Source organism: Corvus cornix, chromosome Z (assembly GCF_000738735.6).
Source record: "Corvus cornix cornix isolate S_Up_H32 chromosome Z, ASM73873v5, whole genome shotgun sequence".
Classification (NCBI taxonomy): domain Eukaryota; kingdom Metazoa; phylum Chordata; class Aves; order Passeriformes; family Corvidae; genus Corvus; species Corvus cornix.
This window is the reverse complement of record NC_046357.1, coordinates 870,388-890,680: the sequence shown is the minus strand read 5'-3', so window position 1 is coordinate 890,680 and position 20,293 is coordinate 870,388. Positions and strand designations below refer to the sequence as shown.

The window sequence follows — 20,293 nt, the reverse complement described above, 5'->3', positions numbered from 1 at the left end:
ATTCCCACCGATCCATGTATTCCTGGTGTTCATGGAGCATGTGATTGAAAGGCTTCAGACAGACCAAACCAGACAGGCTGGGGAGGGCTGGATGAAGGGAGACGGCTGTGGGTTAGCAGTCCTGGAAGGCAAATCTGGCTAAACCTTCGTGCTGCAGTCAGAGCCTTTCACGAGGCTTAGTTTAACTTCGCTGAAAACTTGCAGAAGTTTAGGAAAAAAAAAAAACAAAACTAAAAACCAAAACCAAACCACGCAGAAGTCAACAATCATTTGCTTTGACATTTCTTCCCGGCACTCCCCACCCCCTTCTTGGAAATCCGCCTGGTTGGCCACGGGGAAACGCGTCCCGTGGGTGGGCAGGGCAGGGCAGGGCAGGGGCGGGCCGGGGGCGGCCCCACGGGGAACCCACGGCCGGTGCGGTGACACGGCCCCAGCGCTGCTGCCGACATGGACTGCGGAGTCATCACCTCCAAGACCGTGCTGCTGCTGCTGAGCCTCACCTTCTGGGTACCGGGGCTGCGGGGTGTCCCGCGGGGGGTGGCGGGGCTCTGGCAGGGGGACACGCTGCTGTGGGACATGCCCCTGGTCCCGGGTGTCCTTCCCACGGCGAGCCGGGCATTGAGCTTAGCTGTGTGCGGGTGACTCGTGCATTTCTGTAGCGACCCCTAATTACGTATTTTTAAAGAACGAGGAGATTTAGGGGCTTAAGTTTCTAAGAAATAGGGTCAGAGCTTGTTATTTTTGTTGGTTTTTTTTTTTTTCTTTGTGGCTTGTTTTTAATGTACCCTGTTTTTTAGTATTCTTTTTAGTTAAAGTAGGCTGCAGCCTCGTTTTGTGATCGGAAGCCGCATGGCGAGGGCATGGTAGAAGGACTCTGCTCCACTTTTGGGGCGAGGAATCTTTGGGGAGGAAAACAGCTGAGAACATTGTTCCAGCTGTGTCCTTGGCACAGTTACGGCCTTCCAAATCACTTCCTCAATAACTATTTACAAGCAAGTGAAAAAATGAGGGTGGTTTGTATACTTTTTAGCCTAACGCCTGTTGTTTTGAGGGTGTCGGCATCGGGAGCTCGTGGCGTGGCTGGGCTGCCTTGTGACAGTGGGGCCCAGGGCTCATGGCTGTTCAGAAGAGCTGGGGATTATTCTGGTGACCAGGCTCGGGCACTTCCCCGGCGTATGTGGAAGTTTGGAAAACCCCCACCTCCGTGGACAGCCCTGGGAGTTACGTGCCGCTGTTGGGGAAGGGCCCCTGTCAAGCCTCGTGTGTGTGTCAGTGCCGTGGTTTGGGGGTTCACAGCTGCTTTGTAGCATCTGAGTGTTTTCCAGACAGGGTTTTGCCAGGGATGCTTCCAACCTGCTGGCGACAGTGAGGGCCTGGAGCTGCTCGGCCCCGGCTGGGGCTCAGCATAGCAGCGCGCCTTGCTCTGGGTGTAACGGGGGAGGCTGCTGAGGGCTCTTCCCAAAGAGAAGAATCAGAGTTTTCCCAAAGAGAGAAGCTACGTGGGGAGAGAACAAATAAAGCAAAAGAAGGAATACTGCTTGAATTAATCCCTGGGGCCTCGTGGGGTGTGGTGCCGTTTTGTGAAAACATGACTTGCTGCTGGCTGTGGTGAGGAGTGCGTCCCCTCCGTCTTGTGCCTCCTTTGTGGAGTCTCGGCACAATTTATTGCTGCATGTGCTCCATGTAACTCCTAAGCCACTGGAACAAACGGAGCTGCAGGCCAAGTCACTGCTCCACACCAGATAGCACGATCTCGAAGTGTTTGCTTGGTTTGTGGTGATTAGTTTTTTGAAGTAGCCACAGAGAAACATTGCAGCATCCCAGTGTTTGTATGTGGAAAGCCCCTGAGCCTCAGATCTGGTGTAGCTCAGGCTAGCATCGTTGCTTGGCTTTTTAAAAATGAAACAACAGCTTCATGTCCTCCTAGAAATGTCTCTGGTGCCTTTTCTTCTGCTGTAGGGGAACTCTCTAATTGTGATACATCATCTGCATCCATGGACTGTCAGTAACTATCCTTCTGCATGTCTGTGGCCTCTGAATTTGGGGTGACCCAGACCGGCCGTTTGGGTTGTTTTTTATCCTAGTAAGAGCAGTGCAGTGCAGTACCTGTGGCATTCAGATGCTGCTGCCACCCTTATGTGTGGTAATCACATTCCAGCAGCAGAACTGCAGAACCTGGAATTCTGGTTTTAGGAGGGTGGAGATGGAGGGACCAATTCTTTTGTGCTCCTTCAGAACATTTCTAACAGTTAGGGCTCTGTAAGTGCACGGCTCTAGATGATTGTGAAAACACAGGATTTGCAAAGAACATTAGGGCCTTTCTCCAAGGAGTAATTCATGTCCAGACGTTGCATGCTGCAGATCTTTCCCAGCTTGGAAGTGATTATGGAAAATAATTCACCACCTGCATAGTCAGCAGATGGTGCAGATGTGATTCTTTGACAGAAGTTATTACTTAAGAATATCCTAAAAAGGCAAAAAATCCTCTTTTGGATTTCTGATTGTTATCATGCAGAGTGAAGAAAGTCAGATCTTGCAGGATGACAAATCGGGGCTTCCTAAATGAGGTGAAAAGACAGCTTTTCTCCAAAGCACCAGGCTCAGCATCGTATGTGCGGGTCGTTCTTCTGGTGGGGGATCTATGCATAACTCCCCCAAAAAAGTCAGTAATTAAAGATTTTTAATTGTACAATTACCACAGATGGTGCTTCAAGCTGTGGGAGTTCTTCCCACCTCGGTTCTGCCCTTTAGCACCTACTAATTAGGTGCGAGTGTGTGGTTGTTTTGGTAAGTGGGTATTGGCCTTCTCTAGGTGAAGACTGGGGAGGCAGGTTTATCTCATGGGACCTAAAAGAGGGAGAGGGAAGGTCAGACCAGACCATGATGTTCTTGGTAATGTCTTTTGAGGGGAGTGGGCTGGGTGGGATGTGGTGATGCTCTTTCTGAAGGAGAGAGGTGAAATGCTGGGATTCACCTGCTGGTCCAAGGGAAGAAACTGAGAATCTTAAAACTAGACAGAAGCTTCGTGCTCCAATGTTTCTGTATAAAGTGCAGTAAACACCTTCCCAGGTTGCTTTTAACCTCAAAGCATCCAGCACCTTGCCCCTGCTCGCCTTCTGCTTCGTTGTCACTAAACAGGTCTCTGCCTTCAGAGGGGGTTTGGTATCCACTGGTGGTCCTGCGGTCTAGGAACTGGATTTCAGTCATCCTTGTAGGTCCCCTCCAACTCAAGATACTCTTAATTCACCACCCAAGGGCTACCTTAGGTGTTTCTGCAGTGAAAATCCTGTTGGCCCAGATTTCCCATTCACTTTTAAGCAGAGGTGCGTGCTTCCCCAGGCTTGCTTCACTAGGCCAGCAGCAGGGAGGAGCATAAGGGTAAGTTACTGCATGGGGGGCTTTAGCAGGACCAGGGGATTTGAGAGCAGCATTTGATCTGCTGACAAGAAGGGCAGGAGCAGCACTGATCCCTGGCAAGATGTGCTCTCTCTACTTGCCAGCAGTGAAGCTGGGCTTGTATTTCCCAGCTGATTCCCTCTGCCCCCACACGCAGCGGGGTGCTCTGGAGCTGATTACAGGCTGTTCATTGACTCTTCAGAAGACCCAGCTGGGTTTTGCAGCCCTGATACCAGGAGGTGTGAGCTGCAGTTTCTGTACTGGGATTTAACTGCACAGAAGACCCAGAATCCCAGAATGAAAGGGACCCTTAAGAGTCATTAATCCCACCCCCTGCCATGGGCAGGGACACCTTCCACTATCCCAGGCTGCTCCAAGCCCCAATGTCCAGCCTGGCCTTGGACACTGCCAGGGATCCAGGGGCAGCCACAGCTGCTCTGGGCACCCTGTGCCAGGGCTGTACCCCTCTGACAGGGAAGAGTCCAGATGGCTGCGAAAGTCATTCCTTGACTGGAGAATAGAGAGGGGCTTTGCCTTCTCACTGAGTCCTTGTGGAGAATGTCTCAGTGCTTCAAAGCTTGTCTTTCCCCGTTTCCCTTCTCCACCTTCCCTGACACACTACATCAGGTAGTTTTTGCAAATATTTTTGGATTTGCGACCTGTGAATTTCCAAGAAGCATGAATCAAATGCATTTCAGGGCATTAGTAGCATAGAATAATCATAAAATCCCAGAATGGTTTGGGTTGGAGGGAACCTTAAGAGTCAACCAGTTCCAGCCCCCTCCCATGGGCAGGAACACCTTCCACTAGACCAGGTTGCTCAAGGAATCATAATATTGCTGTGGTTCACTTTAAATAATTTGTAGTAATTTGGAGGTATAAACTTACCCACAAGAAAAATTCCTTTATGTATAAATAATTTGAAATCACTCATGCCAGTGATGGGTAGTCTGGGAATGCTTACTCTGAAGCCTCAGTCAGAGAGAAATCTGGATAATTTAAAAAAAAAAAATTAAAAAACCCAGTGAGAAGGGAAATTCTTAATCATTTTTCATGAACAATGTAGCAAATAGCAAAGGTTATGTTGAAGATTATTGGAGCTAGAAACACCTTCCTTTGAAGGGTGGCGGTATTCTCCAAGGAGTCATTAGAGAGGTCTGGGTGTTTGTGGCCTGTTTCTCACCTTTCTTGCCTCTTTTCTCTTTTCTGCCTGCCTGTAGCTGCCTGCTTTACAGGAGAGTGGGAGACAGGCGGCTCTGCCAGGTGCTCATGCTCTGCATGATCCTGACAGGGAGATGGGAGAGCTGTGGAAGCTCTCCCCTCTACAGGGGAACAATGCCCCGGGGTTGCCTGACTCACAGTACTGTCCGAAAAAGCTGCTTAACCAAGAGCTGTATTGATTTTATTTTCTTTTAACACATCCAGCAAGTGAAAATGGGGTCATTCATCCACTCCTGGGAGGGCTCAGGACCAGACTTCAGTCCAGACTCCTTGTTTCTGCTCCTCTGATGGAACTGATGGGGGGCAACGAGCAAGGGAGGTCTGGGGCACATCTTGACCCAGCATAAGGAGTGTTGGGTGGGAAGGGGAAAGTGGTGGGTTTGGTTTGGGTTGGAGCTAGGGTGATTTTTAAGGTCCCTTCCAACCCCAGCCATTCTGTGATTCTGTGATTTGTAACTCGTTTCTGAATGGTGAGAGAAGAGCAGGCGCATGAGGCAGAGTGGTCACAGGATGGGGCTGGGCACTTTGGTGTGATCCTCTTGAGTATGCCTTCCAAAGGGTGAAGTTCCTCCTTGTTTAAAACTATTCTGCCCAAAATCAGGAAGCAGAACTGAACTGACGTCCAGGAAAATGGACTTTGCTGTATTGTGCAGGGGCCTCACGGGCTGCATTAAAATGAAGATGCTGGTGCTGTGTGGTCAGCACAGGGGAAGTGTTGGGACAGTGATGGGGATTCGGAGGAACAGGCTGAGTCAGACTGTCCCCAGCGGTCCCTGTGGCTATGAATGGACCCGCTGGATGGCCGGGCTGTGTATCCATCCCTAAAGGCACTTTGATCTCTTCAAAAGTCTCGCAGTGTGCAGGTCTCCAAATCCAGAGGTCTGATGTTGACAGGCTGGGGGTGATCAGCCTGGAGAGGAGGAAGTCGTGTGGAGACCATGTGACAGCCTTCCAGTGTCTGACAGGGGCTACGAGGAAACCAGAGAGGGATTCTTCATCAGGAGCTGTAGTGACGGGAGAAGGGGAATGGCTTCACACTGAAAAGAGGGGCAATTTAGGGTAGATACTGGAAGGAATTGTTCCTGTGAGTTTGTTGAGGCCCTGGCACAGCTGTCGCTGCCCCTGGATCCCTGGAGTGCCCAAGGCTCTGGATGGGGCTTGGAGCAGGCTGGGATAGTGGAAGGTGTCCCTGCCCATGGCAGGGAGTAGAGTTTGATGAGGTTTACAGATCTTTCCAGCACAAACCGTTCTGGATTTCTGTGATTCCATGTTGTGGAAGTGCATCTGGTAATTACAACTGCTTGAGTGGTCCTATTTTGTTACCTGTTTAGCAAGATTTAGGATTAGCTCTTCTGTGATTTAGGTGCACCTTGGTCTGGTGCAGGGACTTGGTCTGGTGTCTGAGCCTGGAACAGCTGATTGAGAAATTGGGGTGGTTCCAAAGGCAAATATTGAACTACAGGGTGTTTTGTGTCCTAACAGGCTGCTCAGATCCAAAACAGCCTGGCACTGGCTGATAAATCAATCCATGTTCAGCTGAAGTTACGTTCACTGCAAGCTCATGCCCTGCAGTCTGTGTATTTAGAATACGAGTGAAAATGAGAGTTCTGCTTTCTCCTCCTCGTGGTCCTGTTGCCTCAGAGGTGCACAGAGTTCTGTGATTGTGATTAACAGCAGCACCCTGGCCCCAAGGCAGGGGTTTAAGCATTAGAAGTTGTAGGAATTGGGGCAGGATTCCTTGCTTTGCACTGCATCCCACCATTTATGCTCTGTGGGGTATGTGCTGGCTTTTAGGGATGGGAAAATAACCTTGGAATTAGGCTTGGGGAACAGAAGAAGACGTGCTAAAACAACTCTTCAGGCGAACATTTACATAATATAACTTGAAAACAAGCCCACTACACCCAGAATCCCCTCTGAGTGTGTGTTTTTGCAGCATGTAAAAACTGCAAGAAAACGTTTGTTTAGGTTTGGGGTTTTTTTCCTCCTGAAACAGAGACATAGGTTTTCAGAGCCTTTTGGCAGCTGCTCATTGTTTTCATTTGAGAAAGGAAAGGAAAAAGCAAGCGCTTCCAACCATACCCAGCAAGCAGCCCTGAGGTGTGTTTAGAAGGCAGGCTGAAACATGCCCTGCAGTTGTACATCACAGCTGAATATTTAGGTGTAACATACTTTGAAGAGTCTGCTGTAGCTTGGTGTAAGTTGGCTCAGAACAGATGTCTTGGTTCTGTCCCACCTGTGTAGCTCACGTGAGGAAACTGTGATTTGAAGGTTTTAGTTTGGTGGTAGTAACTGGCATGAGATCAGCAGGAATTCTCTCCTGGGGCTGTTGGTGCTGCTGGAATCAAGGGCTGCCTGGTAGGAGCTCACACCTCTGGTGCTTTTTGCTCCAGTCCAAAGCCAGCTTGCTGGGTTCAGTATTTTTTTATTATTTTGTAAATCAGTGTTTTCATGACGCAAGGATCTGAGGGAACACAGCAAGTTTGTGTACTACCAGGAGACCCCGTCCTGCCCCAGCCCTGGGGAACAACAGCACAAGGACCTGGAGCTGCTGCAGCCAGTCCAGAGGAGGCCACCGAGATGCTCCAGGGCTGGAGCCCCTCTGCTCTGCAGCCAGCCTGGGACAGCTGGGGGTGTTCAGCTGCACAAGAGAAGGCTCCAGGGAGAGCTCAGAGCCCCTGGCAGGGCCTAAAGGGGCTCCAGGAGAGCTGCAGAGGGACTGGGGACAAGGCCTGGAGGGACAGGACCCAGGGAATGGCTTCCCAGTGCCAGAGGGCAGGGCTGGATGGGATCTTGGGAAGGAATTGCTGTCTGGGAGGGTGGGCAGGCCCTGGCACAGGGTGCTCAGAGAAGCAGCTTTGCTTGCTCCTCTCTGACTGTGACTGCCCAGGTGATGCTGTTTGAGCTCTCCTCAGTGGTGCCCAGTGGCAGGACCAGTGAGCACAAGCTGAAGCACAGGATGGTCCCTCTGAACATCAGAAACCCTTTTTCACTGTGAGAGTGACCAAGCACTGTCACAGGCTGTCCTGGATGAAACCTGAGAACACAAATGTGGCCATACTTGATTTATCTTTGGAGAAATTAATAGCATAAGCAGGGTAGGAAATGGTAACTGGAGCCAGGAGGTCCCTTCCAGCTGGCAGAGTTTTAAACCCAGGATGGGAAAAGGGAGAGAAAATTGTGCACGTGGGATGGGAGGTGCTGAGCTGGGGTCACTCTCGTTGCTGGGAGAAACCAGCTTTGCCTCGGGCCAAGGGAGACCCTCAGAGCTGGTGAGTGCCTGGTCCATGTGGGCTAAGGGGAGTTTTAAACTGGTTAAAATGAGCATTAAGTGAGGAAGGCTTTCTCAAGAGTGCTCAGTGCCTTTCTTTTCCCATGAAGTCACTAGGAAACCTGTTGTCTCCGTAGGAATGGAGTAGTGCAGCAGCCAGGGAAGACTTGAAACTCTGGTAGTGAATGGGAAGAATAAATCTTGTAGTACAATAAATCAGCAAGGGAGCCAGAAAGTGATTCCCCTTGCCATGCAAGCTGGCTGTTGGGTAATAAAATACAGTATTTATGGAGGAAATGTGCAAAACCTTTCGAGCAGAGGATTTACCTGTCAAGGTAAATCAAAAACACTTCTTGTACACAGAAAAAAAAACCCAACAAAGAACAAACAAAGATACGGAGTATCTTCTGTGTTAAGGAGAGGATGAGCAGCTGTAACTGCGACCGGTGTTGCTGGGGGCTGATTCTAGATATGAGGGACATGGGGGCAGCACAGGAGTAATAATTGTAATTGGGAAAGTAATAATTGAAGGTGACATGTCCCACTCTGTCCTGTGGCAGATTGAAACTACTGAGAAGGTGATAGCATCCCAGTGAACACAGGTGTTGGATGGGAAGGCAAAACACCAGCATTGGGTGTTGCATTGGGTGAGGTGCCCTGACTGTGCAAAGACACTGGTGAAAAAAGTGGGATTTGAGCCTTAGAATTAACTCAGGCAGCTCTGTGAGCTGGCTGTCTAATGACAAATTGGGTGGGAGTTGTTCAGAAAAGGTTTGTGTGGATATTCATAGTTCTTCCAGTATGTATTTGCAGTAGTGTGCTGCAGAAGACAACTGCTCTTACTGTGTCAGGAAAAATGGTATTGTTTATCTTACCTGTCTTTGCCCATAAAAAGTTAATGATAGGGTACAAAGTCCAGCCAGCCTGAGTTTTTTGTGCTGTGATGGGTATTAGTGCTGGCCCTGGGAAAGCCCCATTTGACAAAGGAGAAATGTCTTTGAGTCTCATAGCTTCCATTTTTTACTGAATAGAGGCTGCATCGTGCTGGACACATGGGGTGAATTTGGAATTCACCCTGTTCTTAAGCTTCTCCTTTTAACAGTACAGCTTTGTTACTCTGTATTTTTAATTGCCCAGCCTCTTGAAAAGGAAGTCTTACACCAGTTTACAGTAACAGACCAAGTCATAGAATTGACACTCTGAAATGGGAGGATGCTGGGAGAAACCTTTTAAAAACTACCCCAAAACCTCCAACCAGCAGACACTGCCATATAATTTCATAGTTGGTAGTTTGGCTCCTTTGCTGTACCTTATGTGGGTTTGGCAGGGGACAGAGAAGCCTGTGCTGATAACTGCAAACGAACACAAACCTCTGTTCTCAGCCATCACATAAGGCTGGCCTATGAAAACAGAGAAGTAAAGGTGGAAAAGCACCTGTTCTGCCTCAGCGATAGGAAAAAAAATATATAGATAGATATAAATAAAAAATTTGCATCTAGTTCAGAACAGTGATAGAGGAAGCTTTAAGCAGCCCCTTCTATGGCTGTGATGCTGATTAGGTGGCGTGAAGTATCTGCATGGCTGTAAGCCTCCCAAAAAGGGCAGGGGCTTATGGTCACCAGTGTGTAAAAACTGTGGAACACAAAGTAAAAGGCTTGCTGTATTTTAAAATATACATAAAATTAGTGTTAGAACAGCTGTCCTGTTGTGCGTCAGTGAGACAGCCCAGGCTTCTGTTCCACGGGCAGGATTGAATATTCAGGGTGCTGTGTGTGCGTTATGCGACGGAGAGAGTCCCCCCTTGTTGTGTATGTACTGTGTGCACCTGCTCCCCTGGCTCAGCTGGCTCAGCTAAACGTGGAAGAGCTTGGTGAGCCCAGGCCCTGCCCAAACCTCAGCCTGGGAAAATCTGGTGTCTGTCACAGCTTGGCTGTCTTCTCACTCAGCCCCAAGGAGTTCACTTTTCACGCTCAAGTAGTTTCTCTGCTTTCTGTCTAGGGCGTGGGATTTGAAAAGTTGAGTGATTCTGGCCTTAGGTCCTTGAAGGGTGCGAGGTGTGTTGGGTGAGGCAGCAGAGGTGGCTGCAGCTCTGTTGCCCAGCCGTGAAAAGGGGTTTTCTTGCAAAATTCCCTTTTGCCTCATCTCGTCATCTTGTCTTAAGGAAGTCATCAGCATTGTAAAGAAACACCAGCAGTTTCCTGGAGCCCTGGTGAGTCAGCTAGAGCTGCCTGGGGAGAACAGGGTCAGGTGTGGGTGTTGTGCTTGCCGTTGGTGGCCCAGGGGAGGTGGTTCTGCCATATGGCTGCCTGTGCTGGGGTTTGTGCCAGCTGCACTGAGCCAGCGCTCACCCCTGCACTGCGTGAGCCTGATGGGCATGACTTGGCTGACAGTAAGCTGCCAAGCAGGACACTGACAGAAAGTGTGAAGAACAATAACCATTTGTAGTGTGAATTTCTTGGCATAATCCTAACATCCTTGTATTTAATTTACATGGGTTTGAGAAGGTGGTTGACTAATTGTGAAAAACGAGGTATTTGATCTATTCCCCCTCAAAAGTAATCGCTCAAACTGGCCTTTGTGAGATTGTTTTTTTCTTGAGATCCAACAGAAACCTAATCAGACATACTTTGAGATCCAACTTTTGCAATGCAAAGGACTGGTACTTCTAGAGAAGTACATCTTAGTATATCTTCATCTCAGATCTAGGAGTGGACTGTAGGTTTTGTATTGTTGGGGTGAAAAAATCCTTCCACCAGATTTAGAATTTGCTTTAAATTCTGGAAAGGTGTAAGGGAAGAGTTCTGATTTAAAAATATTCTGAAATACTTTTCATCTTTGCTTTCAAAACTTGCCTCTGGGACTCACCTGCAAAAACAAATCAGGGAAGAGATCGTTAGCTGTGATGCCTTCTGTTCCTGAGTGACCCTGCTCTTCAGGATTCTTCCCACTGAATTAAAAACCATGGGTGAAGTGCAGCATCTGTTTGTGGGGAAAAATGCCATCTTCCTTTAAGCCAGATCTTTTCCCAAAGACTTCTGGGTTTGTATGAGTAATGAGTATTTTGGACCAAACCACTACACTTCATTACACTTCCTTTTTCTGCTTGGAAGCAGAAGTTTGGAAATTTTAATAGACTTCTTGCTGGTTGTGTTTTGTCTCTTACTGTAAACGAGGCAATCCCGAGTATTGCAGTAAAACCCTCTGTGAAAGTGCTTTACATTTGATGTCCTTGAACTTAACACTGGACCTTCTGGTTTTGTCTTGCTATTGTGGAGCTTTGCTGGCCCTGGCTTTAGGGGCCTTCTGTGAATTGGCTTCATCATTTATTTATTTTTTCTTAATCTGTGGCAGCCTTTTACTTGCAGCACGGTTTTTGTTAGCTCCCCCCAGACAGTTGGTCTTAAGCTTCCTGTGCTGCTTCCTTTGCACTGTGTGTTGAACATGCTGGAAATGGATGGAAAATGAAGTATGGATGAAAAATGAAGAATGTTTTTCCACCATGGTGGAGAGTGACATTGGACACACACTGGAGTGGACAGGACAGAGGGAATGGCTTCCCACTGCTGGAGGGCAGAGTGAGATGGGATATTGGGAAGGAATTGTTCCCTGTGATGGTGGTGAGGCCCTGGCAGAACTTTGCTTGGCTCTCCATGACTGTCCTTGCCCAGATGATGCTATTTCAGAACAGAGAATAGGTGGACAGACACGTGCATCCAGCCTTCCAGGCCAGAAATACAGGATAAACTTTGAGTCATGCACCTTCATTCTTTTTTTGCAACTGAAGGCAAAGGAGGATGGAGGTGGGGCATCCCCACCTCCACCTTTAGAGCTGCTGCCATTCCAAGGACTTTCCCTGTCCTACTTTCAGCTCAGGAACATATGTTGGAGGAGAAGGTAGGGTTGCTCCTCCTCAAAACCCCACTCCAGTGGTGAAGTGAGAAGGCAGTGGTGCCCTTTGAGATAAAGTGGTCTCATCCTTTCCCTGCATGCCTAACAAGGGGTGGCAGGAAAAAGCCACGCTCACCCTGTACCTGCAGAGAGGGGAAATAGGAAAGAGATTTTCCTTAATGAGAGGAAAAATGAAAGGAAGCTTTAGGAAATGCTTTAATTACTAGCACTATCTGAAAACCCAGTGCCTGTGGAGAGGAAAAACAAACAACCTGTTGAGAACTGGTGATCCTATTCCTTTTCCTGATACCCCACTTTGAAGAGGACCTGCTGTATCTGAGCCCCAGCACAGCAGAATCTTGTGTGGCATATGCTAAATGTCTCTGGCTTCCTCACTTGGTGCTTCTGTCCCCAGTAATTCTGAGGTACAGACAGCATCCAGGAATGCAAGATTATGGGACGGGAGCTGTCTGAAACAAAGGATGTTCCTGCACTTGGAGGTAATTGCAGGGCAGGCAGCAGACCTGGCTGGAGGGGAAAGAGCCAAACAAGGTAAAGGAATTAGCAAGTCCTAGCTCCAGCATGAGGAGTGTTTGATTTAATTAAAACATAACAGTGCTGGGGAAGTAATGAACTGCTCCAGGCTGCATGATGAAATCCTGCTGTGACCTGCTCAGAACAAACCGGCTGGTTTCCCTCAAGTTTCCAGAATGTGAATACAGAGGGTGTTTCATTTTACTTGTGCTGCAAGATTACAAAGGGTGGGTGAGCCATCCTGACTCTTGAGAGAGTTTTTTTATGCCATCGGTGAGGTTTGGCAGGGCATGGCTGAGTCTTTTGGTGGTGTTTCCAGGGCTGTACCCAGTCCAGTGGATAAAAGCCTTTGGTCTCCAGGACAACTGTCACTGGTGCACTGTACGTTGGCCTCATTCGGCAAAACATCCTTCTGGGAGAGAGATTATTTTAGATTATAAATAGATTATTGCAGAAATCGGTTTCCTCCAGGAAAAGGAGGGACTCTGTTTTGCTTAGACTAGGTACATTTGTGCCTGCCTTAGTGGTTAACGCTGTTGTGAGAGTGCAACGGATAAGTTTTTTCTCAAAAAAAAAAAAAAAAAAAAAAAAAAGCCCCAAACCAACAACTCGTCCCTGTGGTGATCTGATTCCTGCAAATGCAGCCTTGGGTGGGATGTAGGTGATCCTGGGTAGGCAGTGTGAGCTTGGCATTCTATGGAGACACTGATGTAGCTCTGTAGACTCCAGCCTTTCAGCTCGGCTCCACTGGTGCCTTATTAGCAGGGGAGTGATCAAGTGAATTCTGTCTTCTCTGTGTTCAAGTTTGAATGCGTAGCTGGATTAGGTAATAGTTTCAGATGCAGCATGTTTTTCTTCTATCTCTTTGCACACTGTAGCCATTATTTCCAAAACCACTATTAGAAAACAATCCACGATTAGTTTCCAGGTCAGAGGCTTAATAAATAACTGCTAATCACTTTCCTTACTGCATTTCAGGCGGCAGCTGCAGGCCTCAGCTATGTTGGGGCGTACGTCATCAACACCTACAAGAGCTACGACAGCTTTCTGCAGGACAAGTACGCCCTGCTGCCGGCCGTGATCATCATTTGCGTGGCCGTGGTGATGTTCATCATCGGGCTGATCGGCTGCTGTGCCACCTTCCGCGAGTCTCGGGTCGGCCTGGGGCTGGTGAGTGGCACGTCCGTGTGCATCGTCTGCCTCCCCCTGGCAGGGAAGGTGCTAGGCTGGACCTCGGGGGTGTGAAACAGAAAGTAAAAGGTCATTGTGATACACACTGCTGAAGCACTGCTGGTTCGTTCGAGTCATGTACTGCTGTGGTGCTCTGGTTCATGGTGAGTGAGCCGCAGGCTGGATTGTCAGTGGCACTGCCTTGTACAAACACCCCCTGCTATCGATAGTCTCATGCTCTGCCTCACCTGGCTTGATGAAGGTGAGTGTGGGAAGCAGCAAGTTTTGAGGAGTGAGGTGGTGAAGGAACAGGAGGAAATACAAGTTTCTAAGCAAGCAAACCAGATGTATATCTGTTTTTCTGCTGACTTCAGTCCTCTGACTGCTGAAAGCATGCCTCGACTTCTCATAGAATTATTTTTAAAAATCCAGAAAGGTTCACTTAGAGTAACTTCATGCCCCAAGTCATGCCCTGAAGGCAATGTGAGCTCCACAAGCAGTGCACAATGTACCTAACTTAGCTGCTGGTTTATGTGTGCACTCTCCCCTTTGACATCCACCTTGTGAAGTGTTTCATAGGCTCTTCACACAGGTCATGTCGTGGCAGTGTTCAAGATCAGGCACGAGCCTATGGAGCCACAGTCATTGTCCCAGCCATGAGCAATAATCCCAGAAAGGTTTGGGTTGGAAGGGACTTTAAAGCTCATCTGATTCCAACTCCTTTTCCATGGGGACGGACAGCTTCCACTAGACCAGGTTGCTCCAAACCATGTCCAACCTGGCCATGAACAGTTCCAGGGGTGAGGCACCCACAGCTTCTTCTGTTCTAAATTGTTCTGGGAACTATTTTGATAGGAGAGGCAATAGGAGGTAATGATCATTTACTGATGTAAATTTAGGTGAAGTGTATTGTGCAATTGAATTCAAATACTGTGGGATTCTCTCTTACAGTCTCTCTCTTTTACTCTCAGTTCTTGGCCATTATCCTGGTTATCTTCATTGCAGAAGTGTCCGCTTTTGTACTGGGATTTGTTTACAGGGAAAAGGTAAGCAAAGAATTGGTATCTGTGTCCCAACCTAAAAGTAAAGAATACATCTCACATTTTTTGATCATTCCAATTTATCTGGGTTTTTTTTTACTTCATCCCCTGTCCTGCAACCTGCAGAGCAAATGGAAAAGGGTATGTCTTTGTTGGGAGCACAGTGAATACATAAAGTGCCTGGCAGGCATCACAACAGTCTCTGAGTTGAATTAAACAGTTGTTGATGCTCCCAAAGGAGGGCTTTTCCATCAGGGGAGGCAAGCTTCTACCCAGGAACGTGATTCCAGTTAAACGCAACCTGAATTTTGTGTGATTTTGATTTTTTAAAACTTTTTTATCCCCCCCCCCCACATAGTTGGGATACAGATACTTGGCAGTTTCCACCAGATAAAATTTTCAGCTCTCACATTAAAACCATCTGCATTGTTTTTCCCTATCTAAACAGGTAAAAACTGATGTGCAAAGTACGATGCGCTCAGTCTTTGAGAAGTATGATGGGAAAAACTCAGAGTCTAAAGTTGTGGATTACTTGCAAGAACAGGTAACAAAACATTTAAGCATTGTTTGGAAAAGAACAGTTGGGTCCTAAACAAGGAATTTAGGCTGGGAAAGGAGGGAAAGGGATGAGTGGGGCTGTGTCCTGGAACCTGGCTCTGGGTTTAGCATCTGATTCTCCAAGGCAGCTGAGGGTGTGCCGTACTTTGCAGAGCTGGTGTGTTCAGGCTCCAAGTGTGAAGTTCATGTAGTGAGGGATCTGGTTAACAGGAGTGACATTTGCATCAGAGCAAACAAGTACATATGAATAATTGCTGCTGGGAACACTGCACCATAAAATAGCGGGATGATGGAAGACTCTACCCTGCAACTTGTCACCTTCATATCAGAGCTTTCACGGAGAATAAACTAAGAAGGGTGTAATAATGTGTGAAGGAGGTTGATTTATTACATCTGTGATTGTTTTCCTGAAGCACCGCTGCTTGTAAATCTGCTGCAAACTAGTGGGACCTCTGTCCCACTATGCCTAAGAGAGGTTTAACTCAGCATGAGCATTCGCATACATGAACATGTATAATATCTATACATATTATGTAACTAGTAATACATATATATTATATTATGTAACAGTAACCGCTGTGTAACTGTCCTGTGTTTGGTAGCTTCTCTGCTGCGGGGTAAAGAACTACAGTGACTGGACGACCACCCAGTGGTTTAATTCCACTGGGAACAACAGTGTCCCCCAGAGCTGCTGCCAGCAAGAGGTGAAGAACTGTACAGGGCATCTGGATCAGCCACAGAAACTCAACACACGGGTGAGGATGAGGGGTTGGTTTCACAGGTGGGCTGTGTTCATTTCCAGCCAGGTGGAACTGTGGACGGAAGCACGTCTGGCAGAGTTTAGGGATATGCCCATAGCTGTAGCTGTTTAAACAGATGTGGAGCAGGGAAGACTCATGTAGGATTGATCATGCTGAATCTGGAGGATGAAGATGCTCCAAGCGCTGGAGCCCCTCTGCTCTGCAGCCAGGCTGGGAGAGCTGGGGGTGTTCACCGGCAGAACACTCTAGGGAGACCTCAGAGCCACTGGCAGTGCCTAAAGGCTGCCTGTAAGGAAGATGAGGTCAAACATTTTAGCAGGGCCTGTTGCAACAGTACAAGGGATGATGGTTTTAAGCTAAAAGAAGGTCAGTGTAGATCAGATACGAGGATGGTGAGACCCAGGCACAGGTTGCCCACAGTAACTGTGGCTGCCCATCCCTGGAAGCGTTCAAAACCAGGCTGGACAGGGCTTGGAGCAACCTGGGATGGTGGAAGGTGTCCCTACCTATGGCAGGTGGTGGAACTGAATGATCTTTCAAGTCCCTTCCAACCCAAACCATTCTGTGATTCTATTAACTCCATACCAGGTTCTCCAGTCTGGGGCATAAGCCCATAAGTTGACTTTTATAGATACCATTGATGGCCTTCCAGCTCTGAGTTTTGGCACTTAGTTTAAGCGACCTGAGCTAGAGGAAACTCAGACACAGCAAATGTCAGTGAGTTGCAGTTTGTCAGTGCCTCTCCTCATGCAGGAGGAAATAAGCCATCAGGTCTGGAAGCCAAGAATTGAGTTCCTCAGGTCTGCAGTGCTGGTTAGACAGGCCTTACCAGGGCCTGCTTCCTTGGGAGATTTGAGGGGAAATAATAAAAACTTTCAGCTGGGTGAACACCTTTTAGCATGTTTTTACCCCTCTCTTTCTTGGCAGGGCTGTGCACAGGGGCTGGAGGCTGGGCTGCAGAGCGTCATTGGCTACGCCATGCTTGTGATCCTGGGGTTTGCCATCGTAAAGGTGAATGCTCCTGTCTCTTCCCTCATGAAAATAGTACTGTTTGCCCTTGGATCCTGGGTCTTTTTCCTCTTCACTGTCCTATTTCCTACAGCTTTCTTCTGCCTCTGAAGTAGACTCAGTCCTATGTTCCTGGTGTTTTTGCAACTGTCTCCATTTCATCTGCTTAACGATGATGGGAGGGATTCAAAAGATAGTAGGGGATTTGGGATGGAAATTCAAAGGGGAATCCATTTTGTCTTAGAGTCACAGAATCCCAGGATGGTTTGGGTGGGAAGGGAGCTTAAAGCTCATCCCGTTCCACCCCCTGCCATGGGCAGGGACACCATCCACTGTCCCAGGCTGTTCCAAACCCCCTCCAGCCTGGCCTTGGACACTGCCAGGGATCCAGGGGCAGCCACAGCTGCTCTGGGCACCCTGGGCCAGGGCCTGCCCACCCTCACAGACAGCAATTCCTTCCCAATATCCCATCCAGCCCTGCCCTCTGGCACTGGGAAGCCATCCCTATCACTCCTTGTTCAAAGGCATGCTTAAATATTCTGGAGAACTCATTCCAGAATAATCCCAGCTTTTCACTGAAATTCTCCCCATGGCAAGATAACTAGTAATTAATACAAATTTATTAATTAATGGGACAAACCAGAGAGGAGACACTCAGGCTGGAACTATTACTGGGAATTGGTATGCAAAAATAACAGACGTATTTTAAGTGAGTTTTTTTCATGCGATGAAGTCATCTGATATGTAGGTGTTTAGTGTGATGGCTTACAGAAATCCAGCAGGACTAAGTCTCTTGTGCACTCCCTCTCTTCCAGTTCTTCGGCATGCTGAGTGTCTGTGTGCTTACTTGCAAGAAAGAAGAAAGTGGGTATCAGCCTCTTTACTCAGGGGTGTTTGCTTAATAAACTGAGAAGAACAATCTTGCTTCCTGATGACGCAATTGACTTGTGACCATACCACAGCTTTCTGAAACGTTATGCTAAGTTTGGACTTGTGACTTCAGGTAGCACTGGGTGGTGTAGTACGCTCCAGAAAGAAACTTTCTTCTGCCCTTCTTTCCTCTGCCCCAAATACACACAGCAGAAACTTTATTTTTTAATCAATAAACTGGTGGAGGCCGCAAGGAGGGCTTTCAGTTGTCTGCACAAACCTCAGGTCATTCCTATGACATGGTTTAAACAGCAAAAGAAACTTCTGAATGCCAGGTTTAAGTATTTTTCATAGGCACGGGGATCTGTAGTATGTTTTTGCTATATCTGATTGTACAGTTTGGGGGGTTTTCCCCCTTCTTTCTTACAGCTGTATGTTGCAATTCTGTTTACAGAATTACAGAATTGCAGCGGTTGTTAGTGCAAGACAACCCCATGTTTAAAGTCTGGGACAAGCATTTGTGTGGCTGTTTGGAGAAGCTAGCAGACATGAAAAAGCCCAGTTTTGAGCTTTTGGGCTCAAAACTCTCTCTCTTTGATTTGTTTTTAATCTCTTAATTATTGACATTAAATGCTCCTTATGAAGCAGGGCTTTTGAACATTTTCCTTCTCCTTTTTCTATGGTTTGCCTTGGGGAATTAGTGCCACATTTCCACCCTGATTGTGTTTTCTCTGTGAAAACCTTAAAAATACGCATTCTAATACAAAGCAATTTCAATAACCTGCTGTAGCATGGCTTTCACACATTTTCTGTTCTCCTTAATTCTGCTGGACACAGTCACTTACTCCTTAGATTGCATCCCTGCTTTAACACAGTCCTTCTTTAACTCATTTGTATGTTAATCTGTTTATAAGCTCTTCAGGATTTTGGGGATAGAGAATGGAGAGAACTGTGAGCTTTTATGTACCAGGGAATTGTGGAAAAGCAGCAGAGATTCTGCTCATTCCTTCCTTGGAGAGATAAACAGCCTGTCCTTAACAAAATAAACCTTTATATTTGTAGCTAATTAGAAAAAAAATTAGTTTGCGGTCAGTGTAAGCTGTTTAATTATCCCCATACCTACCCCAAGAGAAAAAGGAAAGCAACTAGTGACAAAGTCCTATAGGAGACACACCAGCATGACCATGTGTACGTTGAAAACGGAATTTTTATTGAGAGCTTTGTCTTCTGTTAAATGCTGAAATAAACTGAATTTATACAACCAAGTAATAAGTGGTGTGGCGGTTCTTGGTCGGTGCTATCACAATTCCGTGAGGGGAGTAAAGCCCTCAGGGGTAGAACCGGAGCGGGCGCCTGTCGGCGCTGTCTCAGAGATCCCGCCCGGCTGCCCTCAGCGATCCTGCCTTCCCTTCCCGCTGCCTTCAGCGATCCCTGCTCCCTTCTCACCCGGCTTCCCCCAGCAATTCCGTCGTCCGCTCTTCCTTCCCGCTCCCGTCAGCGATCTCGCTTCCCTTCGCGCCCGGCTCTCCTCAGAGATCCCGCCTTCCCTTCCCGCCCGGCTCCCTGTCCGCGCCCCTCAGAAATCCCGCTTCCTTCCCGCCCTGCTCCGCTCAGCGATCCCGCCTTCCGCCCTTCCTTCCCGCTCTCCACCGCGATCCCGCCTTCCTTCCCGCTCCTGCCCTTTCTGCGCCGCTTCCCTCAGCACTCCCCCACCTTCCGCCCTTCCCGCTCCCCTCAGCGTTCCTGTCTTTCCCCTCCTCATCCTCCCGCTGTCCTTGATATCAGTTTTTTCCTCGCCTTTCAAAGTGTAATTTATATGAAATTACTTGTACAAGAGGAGTTTGCTTAGTAAAGGAAAAAAGCTGTTTCAAGCCATGCGTTAAGATTACATCACCCAAATAAATGTGTATAACGTGGGCGCAGACTACACAGTAAGCGGGCGTGTTCATGTGAATTTTACTGTATAACAGATGTAACTTTCTACCCCTTGACGGGTTGATTAGTGGGAACGTCCTCCTTGCACGCTGTGCTGAATAAACAATGTCTCCTTTCTAAGGTAAAATCTGTGTCAACAGAGCTCCTAAAAATGAGATCACCCTCCGCGCTCCCGCCCTTCGCTCTCGCTCCCCTCAGAGTTCCCGCCTTCCGCTCTTCCTTCCCACTCCCTCCATACTCACAGAATTACAAGGTTGGAAAAGACCTCCAACATCGAGTCTAACCTTTGACTGATCCCCGCTTTATCACCCAGACCAGAGCACAGAGCGTCATGTCCAGGCGATTGGTGTCCTTGGACACCTCCAGGGATGGGGACTCCAAACCTTCCTCGGCAGCCCCTTCCAATGCCTGAGCGCCCTTTCCATGAAGAAATTCCTCCTGATGTCCAACCTGAGCCTCCCCTGTCTCAGCTTGAGACTATGTCCCCTTGTCCTACCACTGGCTGCCCGGGAAAAGAGACCATCCCTCACCTGGCCTACCGCGTCCATCACTGCCCTGCCTTGCGCCCTCCGGTCCCCTCAGCGCTCCCGCCTTCCGCCCTTCCCTTCCCGCCCCGCTCCGCCCTTTCCGCCCGTCCCTCG

At 48.1% G+C, this 20,293-nt stretch overlaps 1 protein-coding gene across 1 annotated transcript; it reads left to right on the top strand.

Moving 5' to 3' along the window:
* Positions 1 to 390: 390 nt before the first annotated feature.
* Positions 391 to 18,982, top strand: LOC104686784 (tetraspanin-36-like). Its single transcript, XM_039567237.1, has 7 exons — positions 391 to 507; positions 13,289 to 13,480; positions 14,452 to 14,526; positions 14,969 to 15,064; positions 15,681 to 15,833; positions 16,767 to 16,850; positions 17,663 to 18,982. Exons 1-7 carry the CDS (start codon positions 448 to 450, stop codon positions 17,747 to 17,749), a joined length of 747 nt encoding a protein of 248 aa, XP_039423171.1. The 5' UTR covers positions 391 to 447; the 3' UTR covers positions 17,750 to 18,982.
* The last annotated feature ends 1,311 nt before the right edge of the window (positions 18,983 to 20,293 follow it).

What these genes read in the sequence shown, in the direction of transcription:
- LOC104686784 (XM_039567237.1), top strand. Translation starts at nt 448, where the DNA reads ATGGACTGCGGAGTCATCACCTCCAAGACCGTGCTGCTGCTGCTGAGC. An exon ending in CTCGGGTCGGCCTGGGGCTG is followed by an intron (nt 13,481 to 14,451) that starts GTGAGTGGCACG and finishes TTTTACTCTCAG; the next exon opens with TTCTTGGCCATTATCCTGGT. An exon ending in TGGGGTTTGCCATCGTAAAG is followed by an intron (nt 16,851 to 17,662) that starts GTGAATGCTCCT and finishes CCTCTCTTCCAG; the next exon opens with TTCTTCGGCATGCTGAGTGT.